Source organism: Gadus morhua, chromosome 19, assembly GCF_902167405.1.
Source record: "Gadus morhua chromosome 19, gadMor3.0, whole genome shotgun sequence".
Lineage (NCBI taxonomy): Eukaryota > Metazoa > Chordata > Actinopteri > Gadiformes > Gadidae > Gadus > Gadus morhua.
In genome coordinates this window covers 14,446,334-14,465,300 of record NC_044066.1, presented here as the reverse complement: position 1 = coordinate 14,465,300, position 18,967 = coordinate 14,446,334, and the positions used below count along the sequence as shown (strand labels likewise).

The following is an 18,967-nucleotide window of genomic DNA, read 5'->3' as shown; positions in this document are numbered from 1 at the left end:
TCTACCAGACACACTAGCATCACTGCTCACAGCAGCAAAACAACTAGCTAACGAGGAATCACTCTGCTGAGCAGCAATCAGGGCCTGACGTGTCAATGGGAGCGGCACGTCAGCAAACTTGGGAATTAAGAGCTTCCGCTGAACACACTTTTTGGTGGAATCACACCCCTCGCCACTAGATGGCCACACATCCTCCGCTAAGGCCTCACCAAACACAGAGTCACCCAGCTCCAGGTCCTTCTTCTTCAAACCCTGAGCCCTGGTCACAGCACACACAGGAAAAACATCTGGGTGACTTTTAACCAATTCCTCAGAGACAGATACAGGCACAGGTGTGTTGACAACCTCTAGGACTGGGTACACTCTGCCACCAGCAATATCATTCCCCATAATGAAATCAACGCCGTCAACAGGGAAACTTGGACGAACAGCCACAGAGAAGAAACCAGTCACTAGACCTGATTTTACATGCACCTTATGCAAAGGCGCGGGCACAAATCCCATTTCGATACCCCTCACAATAGCACTCGAGTTACAGGCAGATACATCGTTCAACGGCAATATATCAGACAAGATAAAGGATTGAGAACCCCCCGTGTCACGAAGTATCTTAAAGGGGTAGTTCGGAATTTTGGACATAGGGCCTGATTCCGAAGTGAGCATTGGTATTCTATATCACTGGAGACAGTTTAACACATTTCATTCAGTCCTCCTAGTTGCAGAGTTCGCTCGTGCTAGGCTAGCGCAAGTCAACGGGCAATGCTAGCCTGCTATTAAAAACAGTCTTACCCACTCCACAGTACACCCGAGGTAAATCAATTATAACGTCAGACTATACATCTAAATGTCTGTTTATAGAATAATGTTAGAAATAAAACCAACCTTGCATTGCATTGCATTTTGAGGGAATTGCGGGGTCTCAGCAGCAGTGTTTATATTCCTGTACGTAGGCTACGGCAGCGGCGGACTGATACCTAGGTTACCTGCCGCTGTCATTGCTACAAACGCAGAGTACAGTGAACGAAGGTATTCTACAAGCGTATTCAATTAACAAGATATGGCCACGTTTGGAGGAGTTAGCGATGCATCTGCTTTTGAAGACGATTATGAGGAATTTGTTGTATCCAACGAACCGTACATGTACGAGCCGGTGTTTTGATGTCAAAGCCAGCAGCAACAAGCCACAGTTGAGTCCTTTCTGGATCTCGCACTGGAAATTGGTGGAAACTTTGTGGTGCCCATCTGTACCGTTTATTTCTACAATTTCTAAAAGCACACTGAACCATCATGTTGCCTAGTCGTTCAATTGCGCTTCTGTCCCACACTTCTCTGTTTACGTTCTTCTGTCGTGATTCGGTTACAAACCTAACCAGCGCATAGTAGAATTCCGCTTCTGCTGAGAAAGTAGTCCCTCGATGATTCATGCGATGCATGGTTAGTTTTATTTCTAACATTATTCTATCAACACAGACATTTAAATCTATAGTCTGGCGTTATAATTGATTTACCTCGGGTGTACTGTGGAGTGGGTAAGACTGTTTTTAATAGCAGGCTAGCATTGCCTGTTGACTTGCGCTAGCCTAGCACGAGCGAACTCTGCAACTAGAAGGACTGAATGAAATGTGTTGAAAACTGTCTCCAGTGATGTAGAATACCAATGCTCACTTCGGAATCAGGCCCTATGTCCAAAATTCCGAACTACCCCTTTAACTGGGCGTTGATCAGACACCTCTCCAGAGAAGGACACAAAGCTTAAAGCACTTATCCGCTCTCCTCAGAGAGTCATTTTGGTCATGACAAGACACCGTATTAATCAACCCCACTCCTTTAGTCCTCTGAGCCGTAGTTTTCGCCTCCTCCTTTCGCCTCAACAAAAAACATTGGCTCATGGCGTGGCCAGGTTTCTTGCAATACCGACACACCTCGGCCACCTTAGATGGCAGCGGGTGTGTCTGAAATGCCCGTCGGTCATCCACCCTGGACGCCGACCCACGAGGTGAGGGAAAATCGCCTCTGGAATATGCCTCTGGACCAACAAAAATATTTTTATGCGTCAACGACAATTCGTCAGCAAGCACTGCAGCTTGCTGAAGTGTAGTCACTTTTTGCTCGTTTAAGTAAATGACGGTGCGTTCGGGCATGCAATCCTTAAATTGTTCAATCAAAATTCCCATCTCGAGAAAAATCGACATATGTCTGAGTCTGGGTTTTCTTTAAGTTGCGAAAACGTTGTCTGTACGCTTCGGGAACAAGCTCATATACGCAAGACAGCGGTTTTCACTTTCTCGTAAACCAAACTATCTTCGATGGAAAGAGCGGCGCACGCCTCCTGAGCCTTACCAGTGAGCTTACATTGCAACAGAATAGCCCACCTATCATCCGGCCAATGCAGGGCACGGGCAATCCGCTCAAAGGCAGTAAAATATGTTTCTACCTCAGTCTCATGGAAAATGGGAACTAACGACACATGTTTACTGACATTGAACACGGCATTGGAGTCGGAAGACAATGAAACGTTACCTAATGCGTGACTACCCTGCAATTCCAGCTGGCGCAGTCTAAAGGCTGACTCTACCTCTAGATTTTTCATCGACAACTGGAATGACCTGTCTCTCTCTTTCCTCCTTCGCCTCTCTACGGATAGCCGCCGCCTCCTCTAGGCGAAGACGGGCTTAACGCAGCTTAAAGCACGCCTGTAGCGTCGGACTAGACGGAGGAGCAGAACCGCTTCCAGAACCCACCGAACAATCACTATCAGGGTCCTCTACCACAGGACCCCCAAGCTTGACAGTGCCACTAGTCCTGGAAATGGCTCCACCCCTCGGGTCGAGACCCACGTTGCCATGTTTACTGTCAGCGTCGCCCCCAGCCTCACCCCCGTCACCGGCTCCTCCGAAGAGTGGGACGTCATCCTCCGGAAGCACCTGGGACGTAGGCAAGCTGAGTATTTGCTGTCTGATCAACGCAGACAGCAGAGCTGCCTTGTACTCAGCCTTCCCTAATGCACTGGGAATAGAGAGGTCATAATGTCCGGCGATCAGGCGCAAGTCTGCTTCTCTGCAGCTTTCAACATTTTCCAACTTGGGCTCCGCCACAAACGCGTCTAAATCAAAATTAGACATAGCCACAACTAATCAACCGCATCTACAACTAACAAAATAAATAAACAGTTAGTCCCTAACCAACTAACTATGATCACCTGGTTATCCTGATCTTTCCAAAGAGCACTAACTACTCCCCTACTGGGATGAGGGCCACTTCCATCTTCAGCTGCTTACCGGCTTCATTGCTCGCTCCACCGGGGTACACAGCGCGTCGCCCCCCCCTCCCCTAATCAACCAGGCGATCCACCCTTTACCTATGCGGCGACCAAAGAGAACATGACACAATTAATAAAAAACATAATACAATAATACAAATAGAAAACGAATTTAAAACCTACCGTCCAAAGGCACGAGCCCCCATGTCACATACAAATGTATTTAACTAAACTATAAATGTACACAGCCTACACTGAATAGGGCTGGCGTGACCTCAGCCCGTACAGCAGGTGCCAAAGCACAGGTCCCGGTAGTAGAAAGGATCCAAAGCAAACACGTTTTGTAAATTGAATAATAATATTTATTGACTGGAAAGGGATAAGGGCAAGGGAGAACAAAACAGGAACAACAGTAAGACAAACAAGCACTAAACAATAACCCACTCAGCTCGATAATACAAACTAGTACCACACAAGCAAATGACTATCGCCAGGGAAATGTAACTTGCCGGGCAAGACCAGCAAGACAACATAATGAAGGCTAAAGAGCCTACAAGCAATGGCATGAAAGCCTACAAATGCGACCGGTAGTGTCCAAATCAATGGCGTAGTGCCCAAACACGATACAACCAGTATCAACCGTGGGCTTAGAGCCAAGTGGTGTGGGAGAGCACAGGCTTTATCCTCCCGCCCCTTTTGATTGTAATTGCTGTCAGCTGTTGTCACCATTGGGCCTGCAGGATACTCTACAGGGAGGGGCGGGGGTAACTGAGCAGAGGGGGGGGAAAAGAAAAGGGATTAAATTCCTCATACAAAATAACTACCTATACCAACCTGGTGTTAACATTGAACGGAATGCGATAATAATGATGAGCCAATCCACCTACGTAACAGTTGTTTACCTATGTATGCCGGTTTTCCTGCTTAAACATATGACCTTATTATTATTTTTTAATTTTATTGACCATTTTACATAGCACTTCTGACTAATACCGCCCCAAGAGGCGCTTTTTCAGAAAATACAAGAATAAACCTTCTGACTTGGCAGGCCCTCTCATCAGAGAGGGTATTATCAGTGTAAACTATCAATAACAGTTCAGGATAACAGAAATCACCTTGACAATAGGAACCCCTGTGTGAAGAAGGTGTTTGTGGATTATAGTTCAGAATTTAACACCATAGTCCCCTCTAGACTCGAAAGCAAGCTCAGGGGCCGAGGGGGTTTGACATATTTCATCAACACTGTTGCAACCCACCTGTCAAGGGGATAGTGGGGGAGGTCAGGGATGTAAAAGGCTGGGTTATGGAAGGTAGATGAGCAAGTGGTTGGTGAATAACAATGAACTGGAAACAACAGATGATGGTGAAAGTGTGTTTACTCAGCCATCAGAGAACAGGGGCCCGTTTCAGAAAGCAGGTTCAACAAACTCTAAGTTAAAACCTTAACTCTAGGTTGACCAACTCTGAGCTGTAAAACTCTGAATTTTCGGTTTCAGAACAGGTGATAACGCTTAGTTCAATCAACTCTGAGTCAAGGTAACTCTAGCTGTGTTCGAAATCGTTCCCTATACACTCGTTCCCTATTCCCTATATAGTGTACATTATATAGTGCACTATATAGGGAATAGGGAACGAGAATTCGGACACTACGTTGAACATTTCTAAACGTCATTTGCGTCAGTAAATGCGCCGTGTATTTGTGTGACGTGATGCGCCGACATCATCTAAACAAACCGGACTGGAGGTTGTATTGATGTTGAATGTTACATTTCCTTGTTCAAGTTTTTTCAAATTAATTTTGAATGTTAAATATTCTATGTTAAATCCCAAATAAATTGTTGACATTTCTAAACACAAGCCGGAGACTCCATCATTAAATGTATTCGTTTTCGCGGTTATTCAGCTTCTTCTTCTCCCCTGGAAAAATACAACCGCATTGCATTGTGGTATACGGGAGTAACATGTAGGGAACATCGTATGTACCCTATTTTAAGTCCACTATATAGTGCCCTATATAGTGGACCGCTGAGAATTCGAACACCCTACAAAATGGCGTGCACCCTATTTAGTGCACTACATCCATGATAGGGAACGATTTCGAACACAGCTTCTGAGTGAAGCTCGTGCATGAGGATATAAAAAGCCCTCATCAATGGAACACAGATAACATGGTTCACCATGGCAACAAGTACTAACAAGCCTCGATCCTCCTACTTCTCCCCAGCAGAGTTGCAAATCTTAATGACTGCATATGCAGAAAGCGAGCATATCTTTTTACTAAAAAGCAATACTATGGCAGCAGCCAAAAAGCGGGAGCTCGCGTGGAAAAAAATAGCTGACCGAGTCAGAGTAGCCTATTTGAGAAAAAGAAAATGTTTTCTCTTGAATGTTCCACTTATTCAACCATTATATTCCATGTGTGTTTGTGCGCACAGGTGCAACCCAACAGGCCCCTAACGGACTTGGCTGCAACTAAAATTGAAATATAAAAATGTAGTTCAAACCGATAAGGTATAATTTAAGTACAAGCAATTGTGATGTTGTTTTGCCTGCCCTCATTTAACAGCATTTAGTGTCTGCATTGAACATGTGATAGATATATTTAAGTAATTAGGGAAATCTGCTAAACAAAGAAAAATCCCAACACTGCCAGTATTTAAAATTGTCTATATGAAAGCAACACCTACATGCCTTTTATACATACAAGTCTCCAAATTTGTGTTTTCTGGTTATCTTAAACTTTGACCTCCATTATAGCCAACAGAAAAAAGGCAGAGTCAGTTAGAAATGATTGAAGCATATCATGTCTCTAACAGCTCTTCCATCTCGTGCATCAGCAGGGGGGTCAGGATTATTATCTGGATCATTGGGGGAAAGAGTAGGACATTGTTCTCCTCTAATAGTGGCAATGTTGTGGAGAACCAAACATGCCACCATAATGTCACAAGCCCTTTCCGGGGTGACCCTGAGCCTACGAAGGCACTGGAACCGGGCCTTGAGTATGCCGATGGTCATCTCCACTCTGGCTCGTGTCCTGCAGTGAGCCAAGTTGTAGTGTTGCTGTGGGCAGGGGTCAGGGTCAGGGTAAGGGATCAGCAGATAGCCCTGGCAGGGGTACCCTCTGTCTCCGAATAGATAACCATCAAACTCTCCTATGATAATACAAGATACACTTTATTGTTTCAGTTGTAATAGGAGGAAACAAAATATTGATCATAGGATATAACTATATACTGGATATATAAACTATATATATAAACTCACCACGGGCAAATCTGGCACTCAGTGTAGACTCACGAAACATTCGTGAGTCATACACAGACCCAGGCCACTTCGCTTCCACATTATTTATCATGTGGGCTGCGTCACATATGATCTTCACAGTGGAGAACAGTAATTAGCTGTATAGTGAAGCATATTTCATTTGGAATGTTAAAGGCTACTATTTAGGCCTACCTGTACATTAATGCTGTGGACAGATTTCCTATTCACATAATCTCCTTCATTTATGGAAGGAGCTATGATAGGAATGTGAGTGCCATCTATGCAGCCAATCACACCTGGAAACCCTAAAATATATCAAATTGACTGATTAGTGCTTCAAGTCTCAAAGCTTTATGACATGAATGAATTACTGCTTAGACTGATACCTGCAATTCTGTGGAACTCTTCTTTGAGAAGTCTGGTGGGTCTGTGACTTGGGAACACTACAAACGTGCATAGTAGCCGTTTCAGTGCAAGTGTCAGATTAAAGGGAGCCCGACAGACAGTTTCCTTGGACACATGCTCTGCATCACCGACGTTATACAAAAAACTGCCGTTGGCAAAAAAACGAAGTGCAATACAAAGAATTTGCTCGGAACTGAGCGTGTCCACGATGTGTCATGTGAGCGATGTGAGGGCTGAGAATATTGTTTATATTAATTATTGATGATGCAGAGAAACGGAAACGCTCAAACAGGTAGCTACTCATCAGGGAATGATAAAACATCCAAGTATCTGCGCCTCGACATCAACTGGCTCTTCAATAAAAGGACACTCCATGTCTGCCACTGCCTTCAGTCTGCAGGCTTCAACTTAAGAGCAGGAGAAACTCGGGGTTAGTTGAAGAAAACCTGCCAGCGAGCAGGTTAGGTTCACGGAGTATGTTACCAGGGTAACTGACTCAGAGTAAAGCTGAACTGGCTTTTTAAACTGAAAAACAAGAGTTTCCCTCATCTCAGGGTTAACTAACTCAGAGTTTTCACTAAACCTGCTTTCTGAAACGGGCCCCAGGTGAACATAAAATGCAAAACAAGTACGACACCACAAGACATGCAACAGGGTCTTGGAACTCGTGTATTGCCAAAGAAAAGAACCATACAAAACAGCTAAAAAGGAAGGCAAAGCTGCTATGTAGACCATACGTGGAGTTACCTTCTCCAACCTAAACTAATCCAAAAGTACAGTTGGCAACGACACTCCTTACCTATGTTTTCAAACAGAAAGAACAGCACTACATGTTTCAAATATAGAGGTCCGGTCTTACCTGTCCGCAAGGTGGCAGCAAAGCAATGACAAAAGGATCAGGCTAACAGGAAGAAACGGTTCACTATAGACACAGGTAGGGAGAGAGGGATATAGATATAGATAGAGGGAGAGGGAGAGGGAGAGAGATATTAGGGCTGTCAAGCGATTAAAATATTTAATCACGATTAATCTCATTAATGCCATAGTTAACTCACGATTAATCTTTTTTTTTTTTTCTATGCTAAATATCCCTTGAATTCTTCGTCCTATTCATTTTTCTCATTTAAATGCTCTTATCAACATGGAGAAGTGCATCGGCTTGCCTTGTGCAAATGTTTTTGTTATTGATAACAACATTGGCATATACTGATCAAAACAGGACGGTACAAAGACAAAGCCTATAATGCAATTTAACGATGAGCATAAAAAGATATGCCTTGAACATAGTAGTCAGGCTACTTCTTCTATGTTTTGAGGCCAAAAAAAAGTTATTTTTTAAATAATAATTTGCGTTAATCGCGCGTTACAAAAATTAACTCCGTTAAAATTGGTTTGCGTTAACGCCGTTAATAACGCGTTTAACTGGCAGCTCTAATATATAAATATATATGTATTTGTATGTATTAAAGATCTAGCAATTCAAAACACAAGCCCGGTTATCATCGGCAGACCAAAGGGAGACAGCGATCCAAGAAAACCGTTTTTAACGGTTGGGCAAGGCCTCCCCTTGCTGGGAACTCATAATGTGGATGAGCTAATTGGTAGAGGCAGGATGATGATGAAAGTGGATAATGGAATGGCACCTTCACATGATGACTCAAATCGGTTTGTCAACTGGGGTGAAGAATAATAGTGGCGAGGGTGTCGATGATACTGCGTTCGATCTCCAATGTCCTGAGCCTACCTGTAGGCATCCTTAAGGATGGTGCTCAACGCCTACCTGCTCCACAATCAGGTCTATTTGAATCCAGCACATGGGGCTTTACATAAAGCAAAGCTCCTCGTATAAAAAAAAATACCCCTTTGTAAAAAGTAAGAGTAACAAGTAACTTGTTGATGGCAAGAGAATCAGGATAACCCAACGATGTTGCAAGCACTAGGACGGCACGCCTCTTCCAACTTTCCTTCTTTCTTTGCCACTAGCTCTTCTTCTTTGCAGGACACACCTGAGTCAGGATGAGACTGATCATGTTCTTGATGATGTCCGGGTGCGGGTGGATATTGTGGGGGCTATGATGGGCTAGGGTCATCTCCCAGGCGTCCACAAACACAACAGCCAGGCCCATGAACATGTTCCTGAGAATCCTGTCGAGCTGCAGCGAGAACCAGTCGCTGTGGTTCAGGCTCATCTCCTTGTCCAGGGCCCTTAAGTTAGCCGAGCGGATGACCACCAGGGTGCCGGGGCCCCGGGCCAGGAGCCGTTCAAGCGCCCGGCGGATGTGCCGCATGCGGCGTATGTAGACCTCCACGGGGAAGGGGCTGAAGTGGGCCCAGAGGCTGAGGACCACCACGGTGTTGGGGCCTCCAGGCAAGCGGTCCAGCTCGTTGGCCACATAGCGGAGCTCGCTGGCTCTGACGGTTGAGAAGCCGATGGGCGGGCCGTGACAGCGGTACTTCAACAGGATGTTGTGTTTACCGTCCACCGCCATGAAGGGCCCTACCTTTGATGGGCTGCGCAGGTTGAACTCTTTGGTTTGTAGGAGAGACAGAATGAACGAGCACATTGGAAATGGTCAATAGGACATGAGGAATGGCCACAGAATCGTTGGCACAGAGAGAAGGGTGTCGGTGCTCACCTGGTACAAACGCTGTGAGGTACTCAAACCACTGCCTCATCGTGGAGTCTCCGTACATGTTGATCATCTTGCTAGTCAGGCACTGGGTGATCAATTTGGCGTCAAACTGGCGAACAGGTGTTCCATCGAATGACCTCCAGGAGCCTTTGTAGTAATACCCAGCAGGATTGTACTTGACCGGCCCTGGTTCGATGCTACGGTTTTTTAATGCTTGGTCATCTAGGATATGAGAATGAAACAAGTGTCACAAGATGAAATACATACAAGTGGGCACCACCACCACATAAGCAACCTCCTCCATTAAGCGTAGCAATGATTGTGTACCTATCTTCTTTGGAAGCACATCTATCCGATCAGGTCCTGACGCATGGATGACAACCTTGATGTTAACACGGCTGTGAGTAATAAAAATAAACAAGGTTAAAGAACATTCCCAAAGTTATAAATTAAGGATAAAGCAGGGTTCAGCGCCTGACCTCTGAAAGAGCAGCGCTTCTTTGTGGGTGACGAGGTCCTTCTTGTAGCCTCCCTTGAAATGGTTGATCCTGGTGCCACAGCTCAGCCGCTTGGGCTTCAAGCAGTACCAGGGCTCTCCGGTGTGGAGGTCTGTGTAGTTGCACAGCGGCTCCTGCGGCCGATTGTGCGGCAGGCACATGTTGCACACGGAGGTCTCAGACAGCTTGCCCGAGCGAAACAGACTCTGGAAGAAGAAGCGGTCGGACCGCTGCTCCCGGAGCCGCTGCAGCACGGCCACCGCCTCGCTGGAGTGCACCATGGTGATCGTCACCTGGGCCGGACCCTCCCACAGCAGGGGGAACAGCGCAGAGTAGGAGCCGTTGAGGTGGTCCGCCACCGTGCCCGCCACTCCTGCCCCCAGCTCCGGGGAGTGCAGCCGTGCCACCAGGAAGTCCCCCCCGTAGCGCTTGGGACGGCCCTGGAAGTCCTGCATCTGGACCAGGGCCTCAAGCTGGTCCCCCACACACCGCTCTCTCCCGCCCTTGGAGGGCAAAATGGTGAACAGGCTGTGGACGGGGTCACTGGTCTGGTTGAGGGACGTGGGGGCGGGGGGCTTGGGCCAGGCGATGGCATCGAGGAGGGCGCGGTCCTCCAGGGCTTCGTCGGGGGTGGGCTCCAGGTGGCTGCAGATGGTGTGGTTCTTGTACGGAGGGCGGGGTCCCTTCTGGGCTAAGGCAGGGTGGATGCTGTTCTGGGGCTGAAAAAGCATAGACGCGGTGTTGTAGCTCAGGTTCTGAGGAGGGCGAGAAGGGAGGTCCGGTTTAAAGTGAGGCTGACTGTGGCATTGGGTAGTTGTCTTGATAACTAAGGCACAAAACAATATATATATATAAACTCAGCACAAAAGTAAGGAAATTTGTGTTTAGTCGATTATTTCTCTGTGGTACTAATGCTTTTTAGCAATAAATCTCATTCCGTTGGAAAGCCTGTTTAGTTCCCTATTTGATTTCAAGATTTATGGTAGCACTTTATATTAAGATACACATATTCACCATTAACTAGGTGCTTACCCATTAGTAACATACTGGCCCTTTATTAGTCATTATTAGACACATATTAATACCTTTAGGGTAAAAATACCTTTTACCCTAACTACATTAATTAAGATTTCACCAAATATAACCTCCTAATTACTGTCTAATTACTGTAAATAAAGCCGTTATTGGATATGAGTAACAATGATAATAACCAAGGCACCATTGGGGCCCTGTAGAGGGCCAGTAGCACAAGAACAGTCATTCCCTCTTATTACTCTGAATTAGTATAGTCTATTCTTATGGAATACAACGCAAAACTACAAGTGGTAATATTACCTGTATTAACTATTAATTAAGTCTTAATAGACTTAATTAATAGTTAATAGTCTTGTCATCTATAATTTGTTTATAATTTATAATTTAATCTATAAACAAACTATAATTTATTCTTTCACTCTTAATTTTCATTGCTATTTGCAATGTAAATATCGAATTGTAAATATAACCCACTATACTAAGAGATGTCCACTTCTTAGTTTAATTTTTATTTTATTGTAATTTATTTATTTATTTAGTTATTTATAATCTTTAGTTAGCTTGTAGGGTATTTATATTTATATTGTATGGAGCACCTGGAACAACAATGGAACAACAATTTCCCCCCGGGGATCAATAAAGTATTTCTGATTCTGATCTGATTCTGATCTGGTCACCCTAGACAGGCATGTCTGTGCGCTCCACGGCAGATAACATTGTTAACAAAGAGAGAGCCGCACCTGATCCAATCATTGTTGATAGACTGGTTTTCCTAGCTAACAAAATAGAGTAATTAATTTATTGCGACATTATAGGCGTTACTCTTGCTGCTGCCTCCTGTTTAGTTGGCACGTTATTTTTGCGCTGTGAAGTTCTAATTCAGTTTTCTTTTTCGCTGATTGCATAGCCAATTTTCTTGTTGTGGATAGTGGCATTTCATATTGATTAGTTGATAGCCTATTTCCAAGGTTATGGTTCGATATCCGTTCCAACTTAATTTTTCTCAAAAGTGTCAGGCCTACTCTGCATAACGCTTTGAGTGCCATAAAAAGTGCTATAAATTAAAAGAATGGCTTTTATTAAGGTGTATTTTGTATGCATATTCAGTAGGGCCAGCAGCAAGTTGCAGTACAAACATAATGAAGGACAGCAAATTGGATTATTCGACCTAAAAGCCCACTGATTCACTAGGGAGTTGTGGTTTTAAGCTAAATGTCACTTGGTAACACAACCAATATGACCAATGCAACACTAACCTCCAGAGTGAGAATGTTGCGCAACAGGAAGCTGAGACCAGAGAGTGCGAGGAGAAAGAAGATGAGGGCAAGCCTGGACAGACGTGGTCTCACGGGGTCCCCCTTCGGTTGCCCAGGGTTAGCTGCCGCTTCTTGTTTATCGGTCAACATGGTGGTTGTGATGGTTGTAGGGTCAGAGCCTGTTTATGTGACCAAATAAACAGTGCTGCTAGATGGTTTTGTTACCTGTCAATGACATCAGGGCCCATTAGCACGACATTTTACGTTCAAATTCAGGTTGGGAATCATTTGAATATTGGTACGTTCAACCGAGCTCTGTGACCAATTTTCTTTTGTTGAGTAGCATTGACAAATTCATAATCTTAATGTTATTTTAATATCATATTCAATGCATTTGCCATGTTTGAGTTTTTGTGTGAAGTAGTGGATTGTTTTGTGATCCAAGAATTTCTATGAAAGCAATATAACTCTTGCCCTCCCCTTGGATTTCTGTCACTGGTAAACAAACCCCCCAGTTATGAGCCCGACCCATTATATTATTTCAGGTTGAGAGCCCTTACCCCCCTCGGTCTCTTTCGTAGTATTACTATTTTGTGCACAATTCAGTGTTAAGTTTCATCCTGATTGTAAAGATCAGGGACCGTATTCACAAAGGAAGTAGTTCCTAACTGGCGAGATTAGGAGTATCTCCTAAAAATAATGGGCGTGTCACTCTTAAATTTAGGACTCCTAACTTTTTTCACTAAGAGCAATTCACAAAGCATTTTAGGCCTAAAAGTAGCACCCAAGTGTAGGAGTTTAAAAGTCTTAAAAGTCCTCAAGAGGACTCCTAACTCTGTAAGACCTATTCACAAAGAATTGTAAAATGGCTGGAGACAATGGAAGACTGTGTTAATGAAGAGATATAGGCTAAATCGTGAGGGTATTAAACTTGTTGTGGAGTTAGTGCGGGATGCAATAACATCCCCGACAAACAGGAAAAATCAGATTAGTCCCGAAATAAAATGTTTGGCAACACTACGTTATTTAGCAACAGGGAAAATGCAACTTTGCAATGCCGACGATTTAGGAATATCGCAACCATCACTCAGCCGTGCCATAAACCAAAGTATCAACGCGCACTCTAGACCACTTATCATCCAACAGTTTATCCGGTTTCCTTTGGACATTCAACAATTACACAGGAGGATCAAAGCCAACTTCATGGCAGTTGCAGGTATGCCAGGTGTTGTCGGTGCTATTGACGAGACGCACGTAAAAATAGTGTTTGTCAATAGGAAGAAGGTGCATTCCATCAACACGCAGGTAGTTTTTGATGCAAATTTTAACATAGCCTACTGGATGTTGTTGCAAAGTGGCCTGGAGCTACCCATGATTCGCGCATTTAAATGGAGAGCGGTCTGAGTTAGCTGTTTGAGAGGCACCATGTAGGAGTTGGGTGTCACTTGCTGGGTGACAGTGGCTATCCCTGCAAGACGTGGCTCTTGACACCCTACCTCAATCCACAACCGGGAGCACAGTTAAAGTATAACATGTAAGTGATTGCGCAGATTACGCTTAGTCCTATGCGTGTAACGCATCGTATTGGCTCTTTGACGCCTTTTATTTGTCAAATCCATATTTATTATTGTTTACTGTTTTCCTCCATATATGTTAGACCACACAAACATACACGAAATGTTGTGGAGAGAGGAATTGGGCAGATGAAACGTCGGTTTCATGTCCTCTACGGCTAAATACGCCTCACCCCAGAGAGGGCAAGCACAGTCATCACTGTATGTGCATTCTACACAACCTCTGCAAGCGGAGGGACATTCTACAGCCAGACGATAATGATGATGATGACAACGATGAAGAGGACGATGACCACGATGATGATTATGATGGCGATTAACATGACAATGAATTTGGCCGTGTGGAACCGAGTGGACTGGGATTTAGGGATCACTTTTTGAATACACATTTTAGGTAAACACCCTGGCACAAATCAGTGAACACACATTTGTGTAGTTCATAACATTTATTTTCTTTCAATTTTTCAATTGTACGTATTTTCATTGTTTGCTTTCTCTCTCTCTCTTGAACGTGCAGGCTACAACGTCATTAGTCTGCACAAACTTGTCATCATGCGTGTATTCTGCTAACTGCACTATAACTACTTAATAGGAATTCATTTCTAGCCTAGGCTATTTTCTTGTTTTTCTGTGATTTAGTGGGCTCTTCTGAACAACCAATCATCAAATTGACTGCTTCTAAACTCGTGCACGAGAATTGACGTAATCCATAGCAACGGTGCGTCACTCTTAGTTCACTCTTTGTGATTCATCATTAGTAAGAGTAGGTCTCAGCGGCTTTTATGAAAGAACTCTGACGTAAAATGTTTTAGCCCGAGTTAGAAGCACTCCTAGCGGTAAGATAAAATGCTTTGTGAATACAGCCCCAGGTCTATTACTTATTTATTAGTCTTGCAAAGCCAGACCAAGCTACAGCAAGTAGAATGGTCTGGAACCACGCTACCTCGAGCCGTCTATCCGTTGGGAAACTGGGCGGGCCTGTTTTTATTTCTTTAAACCAATCACAATCGTCTAGGGCGGGGCTAAGCCCGGGAAACGGCAGCGGTGTCCATTCAAAATAGTGCAGGGGGAAATGCCAGCAACCGGAAGGGGAGGAGTCGCGGCCAAATCCGACAACAGCGTCTAGGCAATAGACGCTGTCCACTTCCGTTCAGCCAGACTACTTATTTATAGATCGTTCTTTTGGTATGTTTTCAACAAGGTTGGTTAAGCACAGTAGAAGGAGACTTTGGAGACTGGATGTATTTATATTTCAATAACAGTATAAAATCAAATAGAGATTACCTTAGTCTTACATGAAGAAGAAAAAAATAATCAGATGCTGATCTGCTGCTGGAGGGAGCCGGCCACTTGCGTTCTTCTTCCTTTCCTCCTTCTTTGTCGTCTCGCTCTGCCTTACGTGTTCTTATAGTAGTTGTACTGGATATCCGACATTCATCAGGAGGATTAAGTAGGCGTGTGCATCAACACGCCTACTCCACTTCACCTCGTCGACCTCACCCTTCAACACATACCAGGTGTGCCGCTCTCCGTTGGGGACTTATTCATGCAGTCGCATTGGAGCTTATTGAATGTCAGTTTTTGCCCATAGAAGGCAAATCCGTAAAGCATAGACTATTAAACAATAGTCCCGGACCTCGGAGATGATCAGAACAGCCGGTCAGGTAAAATTGATCGATCAACAGAATAGTAGTCTTATTTTACATGCCAGAGACCTGCATGCAGTTTTTAGATTGCACATAACATCTTTGCATATTTAGTCTTCTTTTTCTCGACTATCCAGCATTCTCTCAGCATTCCCTTAATTAATGGCCTCTGTGCGCAAAGACAGGTGGGATTTCCGACGCTCCTTTTACAGTAAACCACTTCACAATGAATGTTCAAATAACCCCCAGAGTTCAGTGTCCATCAGTCCCAACATTTAGAAACAGAATCGAAACGTCCAAGCGTGATTTGGGTCAGTGGGGGTTTTGGGAGAGACTGGTGAAGGGCCTATGACTTGTGCCAAAGATCCACAGCGAATGAGGGTCGACTATCCCCAATGGCGAATGTCAGTGTAGGACACTAAAGCGCATGAAACTAAGAAATAGTCACATTAATTAATTTAAGTACAATGATAATAGTAATGACATTTATATTAATGACCTCATGTCGGAGTGGCGGGACATTTGAAAAAAAGTAAAGTACCTCAACTCTGACAATGGATACAGAAATTGTCGGAGTGGTGGGACGTTTGAAAACAATTGAAGTCCCGCCACTCCGATAATTAGATGTCAGTGTCAGGCTGGGGCTATATCGGAATGGAAGGTGGTCCCCGCTGGACCGCTGGCTCTGCGACTACTTACCAATCCATGTGACCGGATGCTGTCGTCCCTCTCAGTGGTTCAGGATCCCTGCTGTTTCCTTCTTCTGATAAACCTGTGTTGTAGGGTGGTGGATTTGCCTTGCAATGTGGTGATTCTACCTCTTTACCAACCCCACTAACCATTTCCCTTGCTGTCTTTTCTCTCTGCCTCCATAGCTCTCCATCTTTTCTGAACAATGGCAATACTATACTATCTCTTTCCCTTTTCACTAGGGCCTTCTTTCCTTTTTTCTCATGCTTGTAGTTTTTTATCATTACTTCCATCTCCCCACACAGTACTGAATCGAACGTTCCCTCTTTTGGCCATATTGTGCCTGATTAGCTATTCCGTCCCCCATTTTTCTGAGATCTCCTTTATCTCAGCTCTATTTAACACATATTTTTCAACCCAATATTTCTACTGATGTTGACAGCATGGTTGTTTACCTATGTATGCCGGTTTTCCTGCTTAAACATATGAACTTATTATTATTTTTGAATTTTATTGACCATTTTACATAGCACTTCTGACTAATACCGCCCCAAGAGGCGCTTTTTCAGAAAAAACAAGTGGACAGATCGCGGACGAGTGTACGAAAACAAACTTCTGACTTGGCAGGCCCTCTCATCAGAGAGGGTATTATCAGTTTAAACTATCAATAACAGTTCAGGAAAACAGAAATCACCTTGACAAGAGGAACTCCTGTGTGAAGAAGGTGTTTGTGGATTATAGTTCAGAATTTAACACCATAGTCCCCTCTAGACTCGAAAGCAAGCTCAGGGGCCGTTTTTAACGGTTGGGCAAGGCCTCCCTTTGATGGGAACTGATAAGGGGGATGAGTTGATTGGTAGAGGCAGGCCTAGTTGCTCCACAATCAAGTCTATTGGAATCCAGTACAAGGGGCTTTACATAAAGGCCTCTTTATGCAAAGCTCCTCCTATCAAAAAAAAATACCCCTTTGTAAAAAGTAAGAGTAACAAGTAACTTGTTCATGTCAAGAGAATCAGGATAACCCAACGATGTTGCAAGCACTTGGACGGCACGCCTCTTCCAACTTTCCTTCTTTCTTTGCCACTAGCTCTTCTTCTCTGCAGGACACACCTGAGTCAGGATGAGACTGATCATGTTCTTGATGATGTCCGGGGGCGGGTGGATATTGTGGGCGCTATTATGGGCTAAGGTCATCTCCCAGGCGTCCACAAACACAACAGCCAGGCCCATGAACATGTTCCTGAGAACCCTGTCGAGCTGCAGCGAGAACCAGTCGCTGTGGTTCAGGCTAATCTCCTTGTCCGGGGCCCTTAAATTTGCCGAGCGGAAGACCACCAGGGTGCCGGGGCCCCAGGCCAGGAGCCGTTCAAGCGCCCGGCGGATGTGCCGCATGCGGCGTATGTAGACCTCCACGGGGAAGGGGCTGAAGTGGGCCCAGAGGCTGAGGGCCACCACGGTGTTGGGGTCTCCAGGCAAGCGGTCCAGCTCGTTGGCCACGTAGCGGAGCTCGCTGGCGCTGATGGTGGAGAAGCCGAGGGGCGGGCCGTGACAGCGGTACTTCAACAGGATGTTGTGTTTACAGTCCACCGCCATGAAGGGCCCCGCCTGCGCTGGGCTGCGAAGGTTGAACTCTTTGGTTTGTAGGAGAGACCGAATGAACGCGGACATTGGAAATGATCAATGGGACATGAGGAATGGCCACAGAATCGTTGGCACAGAGAGAAGGGTGTCGGTGCTCACCTGGTACAAACGATCTGAGGTACTCAAACCACTGCCTCATCGTGGAGCCTCCATACATGTTGATCATCTTGCCAGTCAGGCACTGGGTGATCGATTTGGCGTCAAACTGGCGAACAGGTGTTCCATCGAATGACCTCCAGGAGCCTTTGTAGTAATACCCAGAAGGATTGTACTTGACCGGCCCTGGTTTGATGCTGCGGTTTTCTAACTCTGGGTTATCTGGGATATGAGAATGACACAAATGTCACAAGATGAAATGCATACAAGTGGGCACCACCACCACATAAGCAACCTCCTCCAATAAGCGTAGCAATGATTGTGTACCTATCTTCCTTGGAAGCACGTCTATCCGATCAGGTCCTGACGCATGGATTACAACCTTGATGTTTACACGGCTGTGAGTAATAAAAAAAAATGTAACCGCAAGCGGTGATTAACAGGGTCCGAGCAAAATTAAAAGCCAAGAACACACTAATGAAAGATATTTCAATATGACATAATTATGAAGGAAAGATGTTTATAAAGATGTTCCACTTAATGCAATACTGTGCCTCGGCTTTCAGGTGAGCTGCAAAGCAATGGCCGAATGTCATGTTCAGCATGCTATAATCGGGATTTGAACTCTCAACCTAAGGATCACCTGTACACGGTATTATCCTATTGAGCCACTGATAAACCTGAACTGCAGCCTCATTCACAAGATCAAAATGTCTATTTATAATCATACAACATCCAGAAACCTCCAAGGACACATTTCTCAAGTGAATTAAGGGCTTTCTTAAAAGCATATACCTGAAAAATCGTTGAAATTCTGGGGAAATAAAACCTTTGTAGTCAAGAACACTAACGGAAGGAATATAAATATGACAGAGTTAATTATGAACGAAAAATGGTTAATGCAGAAGTTCCCCTAAAGCCATACTGCCAGTGTCTTGGCAGTCAGATTTTTGGAAACGAATGAGTCGGGA

At 44.6% G+C, this 18,967-nt stretch overlaps 3 protein-coding genes across 6 annotated transcripts in view; 1 reads left to right on the top strand and 2 right to left on the bottom strand.

Moving 5' to 3' along the window:
* LOC115532271 (L-threonine dehydratase catabolic TdcB) overlaps nucleotides 1-18,967 on the top strand; it is a 59,976-nt gene that overhangs the window by 28,536 nt on the left and 12,473 nt on the right. The gene's annotated exons all lie outside the window — the stretch shown is intronic.
* On the bottom strand, nucleotides 8,324-15,412 carry LOC115532272 (NXPE family member 3-like). Its single transcript, XM_030341942.1, has 6 exons — nucleotides 15,208-15,412; nucleotides 12,350-12,528; nucleotides 10,041-10,813; nucleotides 9,889-9,959; nucleotides 9,565-9,783; nucleotides 8,324-9,464 (listed from the first exon to the last, which is right to left on the bottom strand). The coding sequence occupies exons 2-6, from the start codon at nucleotides 12,497-12,499 to the stop codon at nucleotides 8,908-8,910; spliced, it is 1,770 nt and encodes a 589-aa protein (XP_030197802.1). The 5' UTR covers nucleotides 12,500-12,528; nucleotides 15,208-15,412; the 3' UTR covers nucleotides 8,324-8,907.
* Nucleotides 16,528-18,452, bottom strand: LOC115532268 (NXPE family member 3-like). Its single transcript, XM_030341934.1, has 2 exons — nucleotides 18,324-18,452; nucleotides 16,528-18,218 (listed from the first exon to the last, which is right to left on the bottom strand). The coding sequence occupies exon 2, from the start codon at nucleotides 17,925-17,927 to the stop codon at nucleotides 17,343-17,345; it is 585 nt and encodes a 194-aa protein (XP_030197794.1). The 5' UTR covers nucleotides 17,928-18,218; nucleotides 18,324-18,452; the 3' UTR covers nucleotides 16,528-17,342.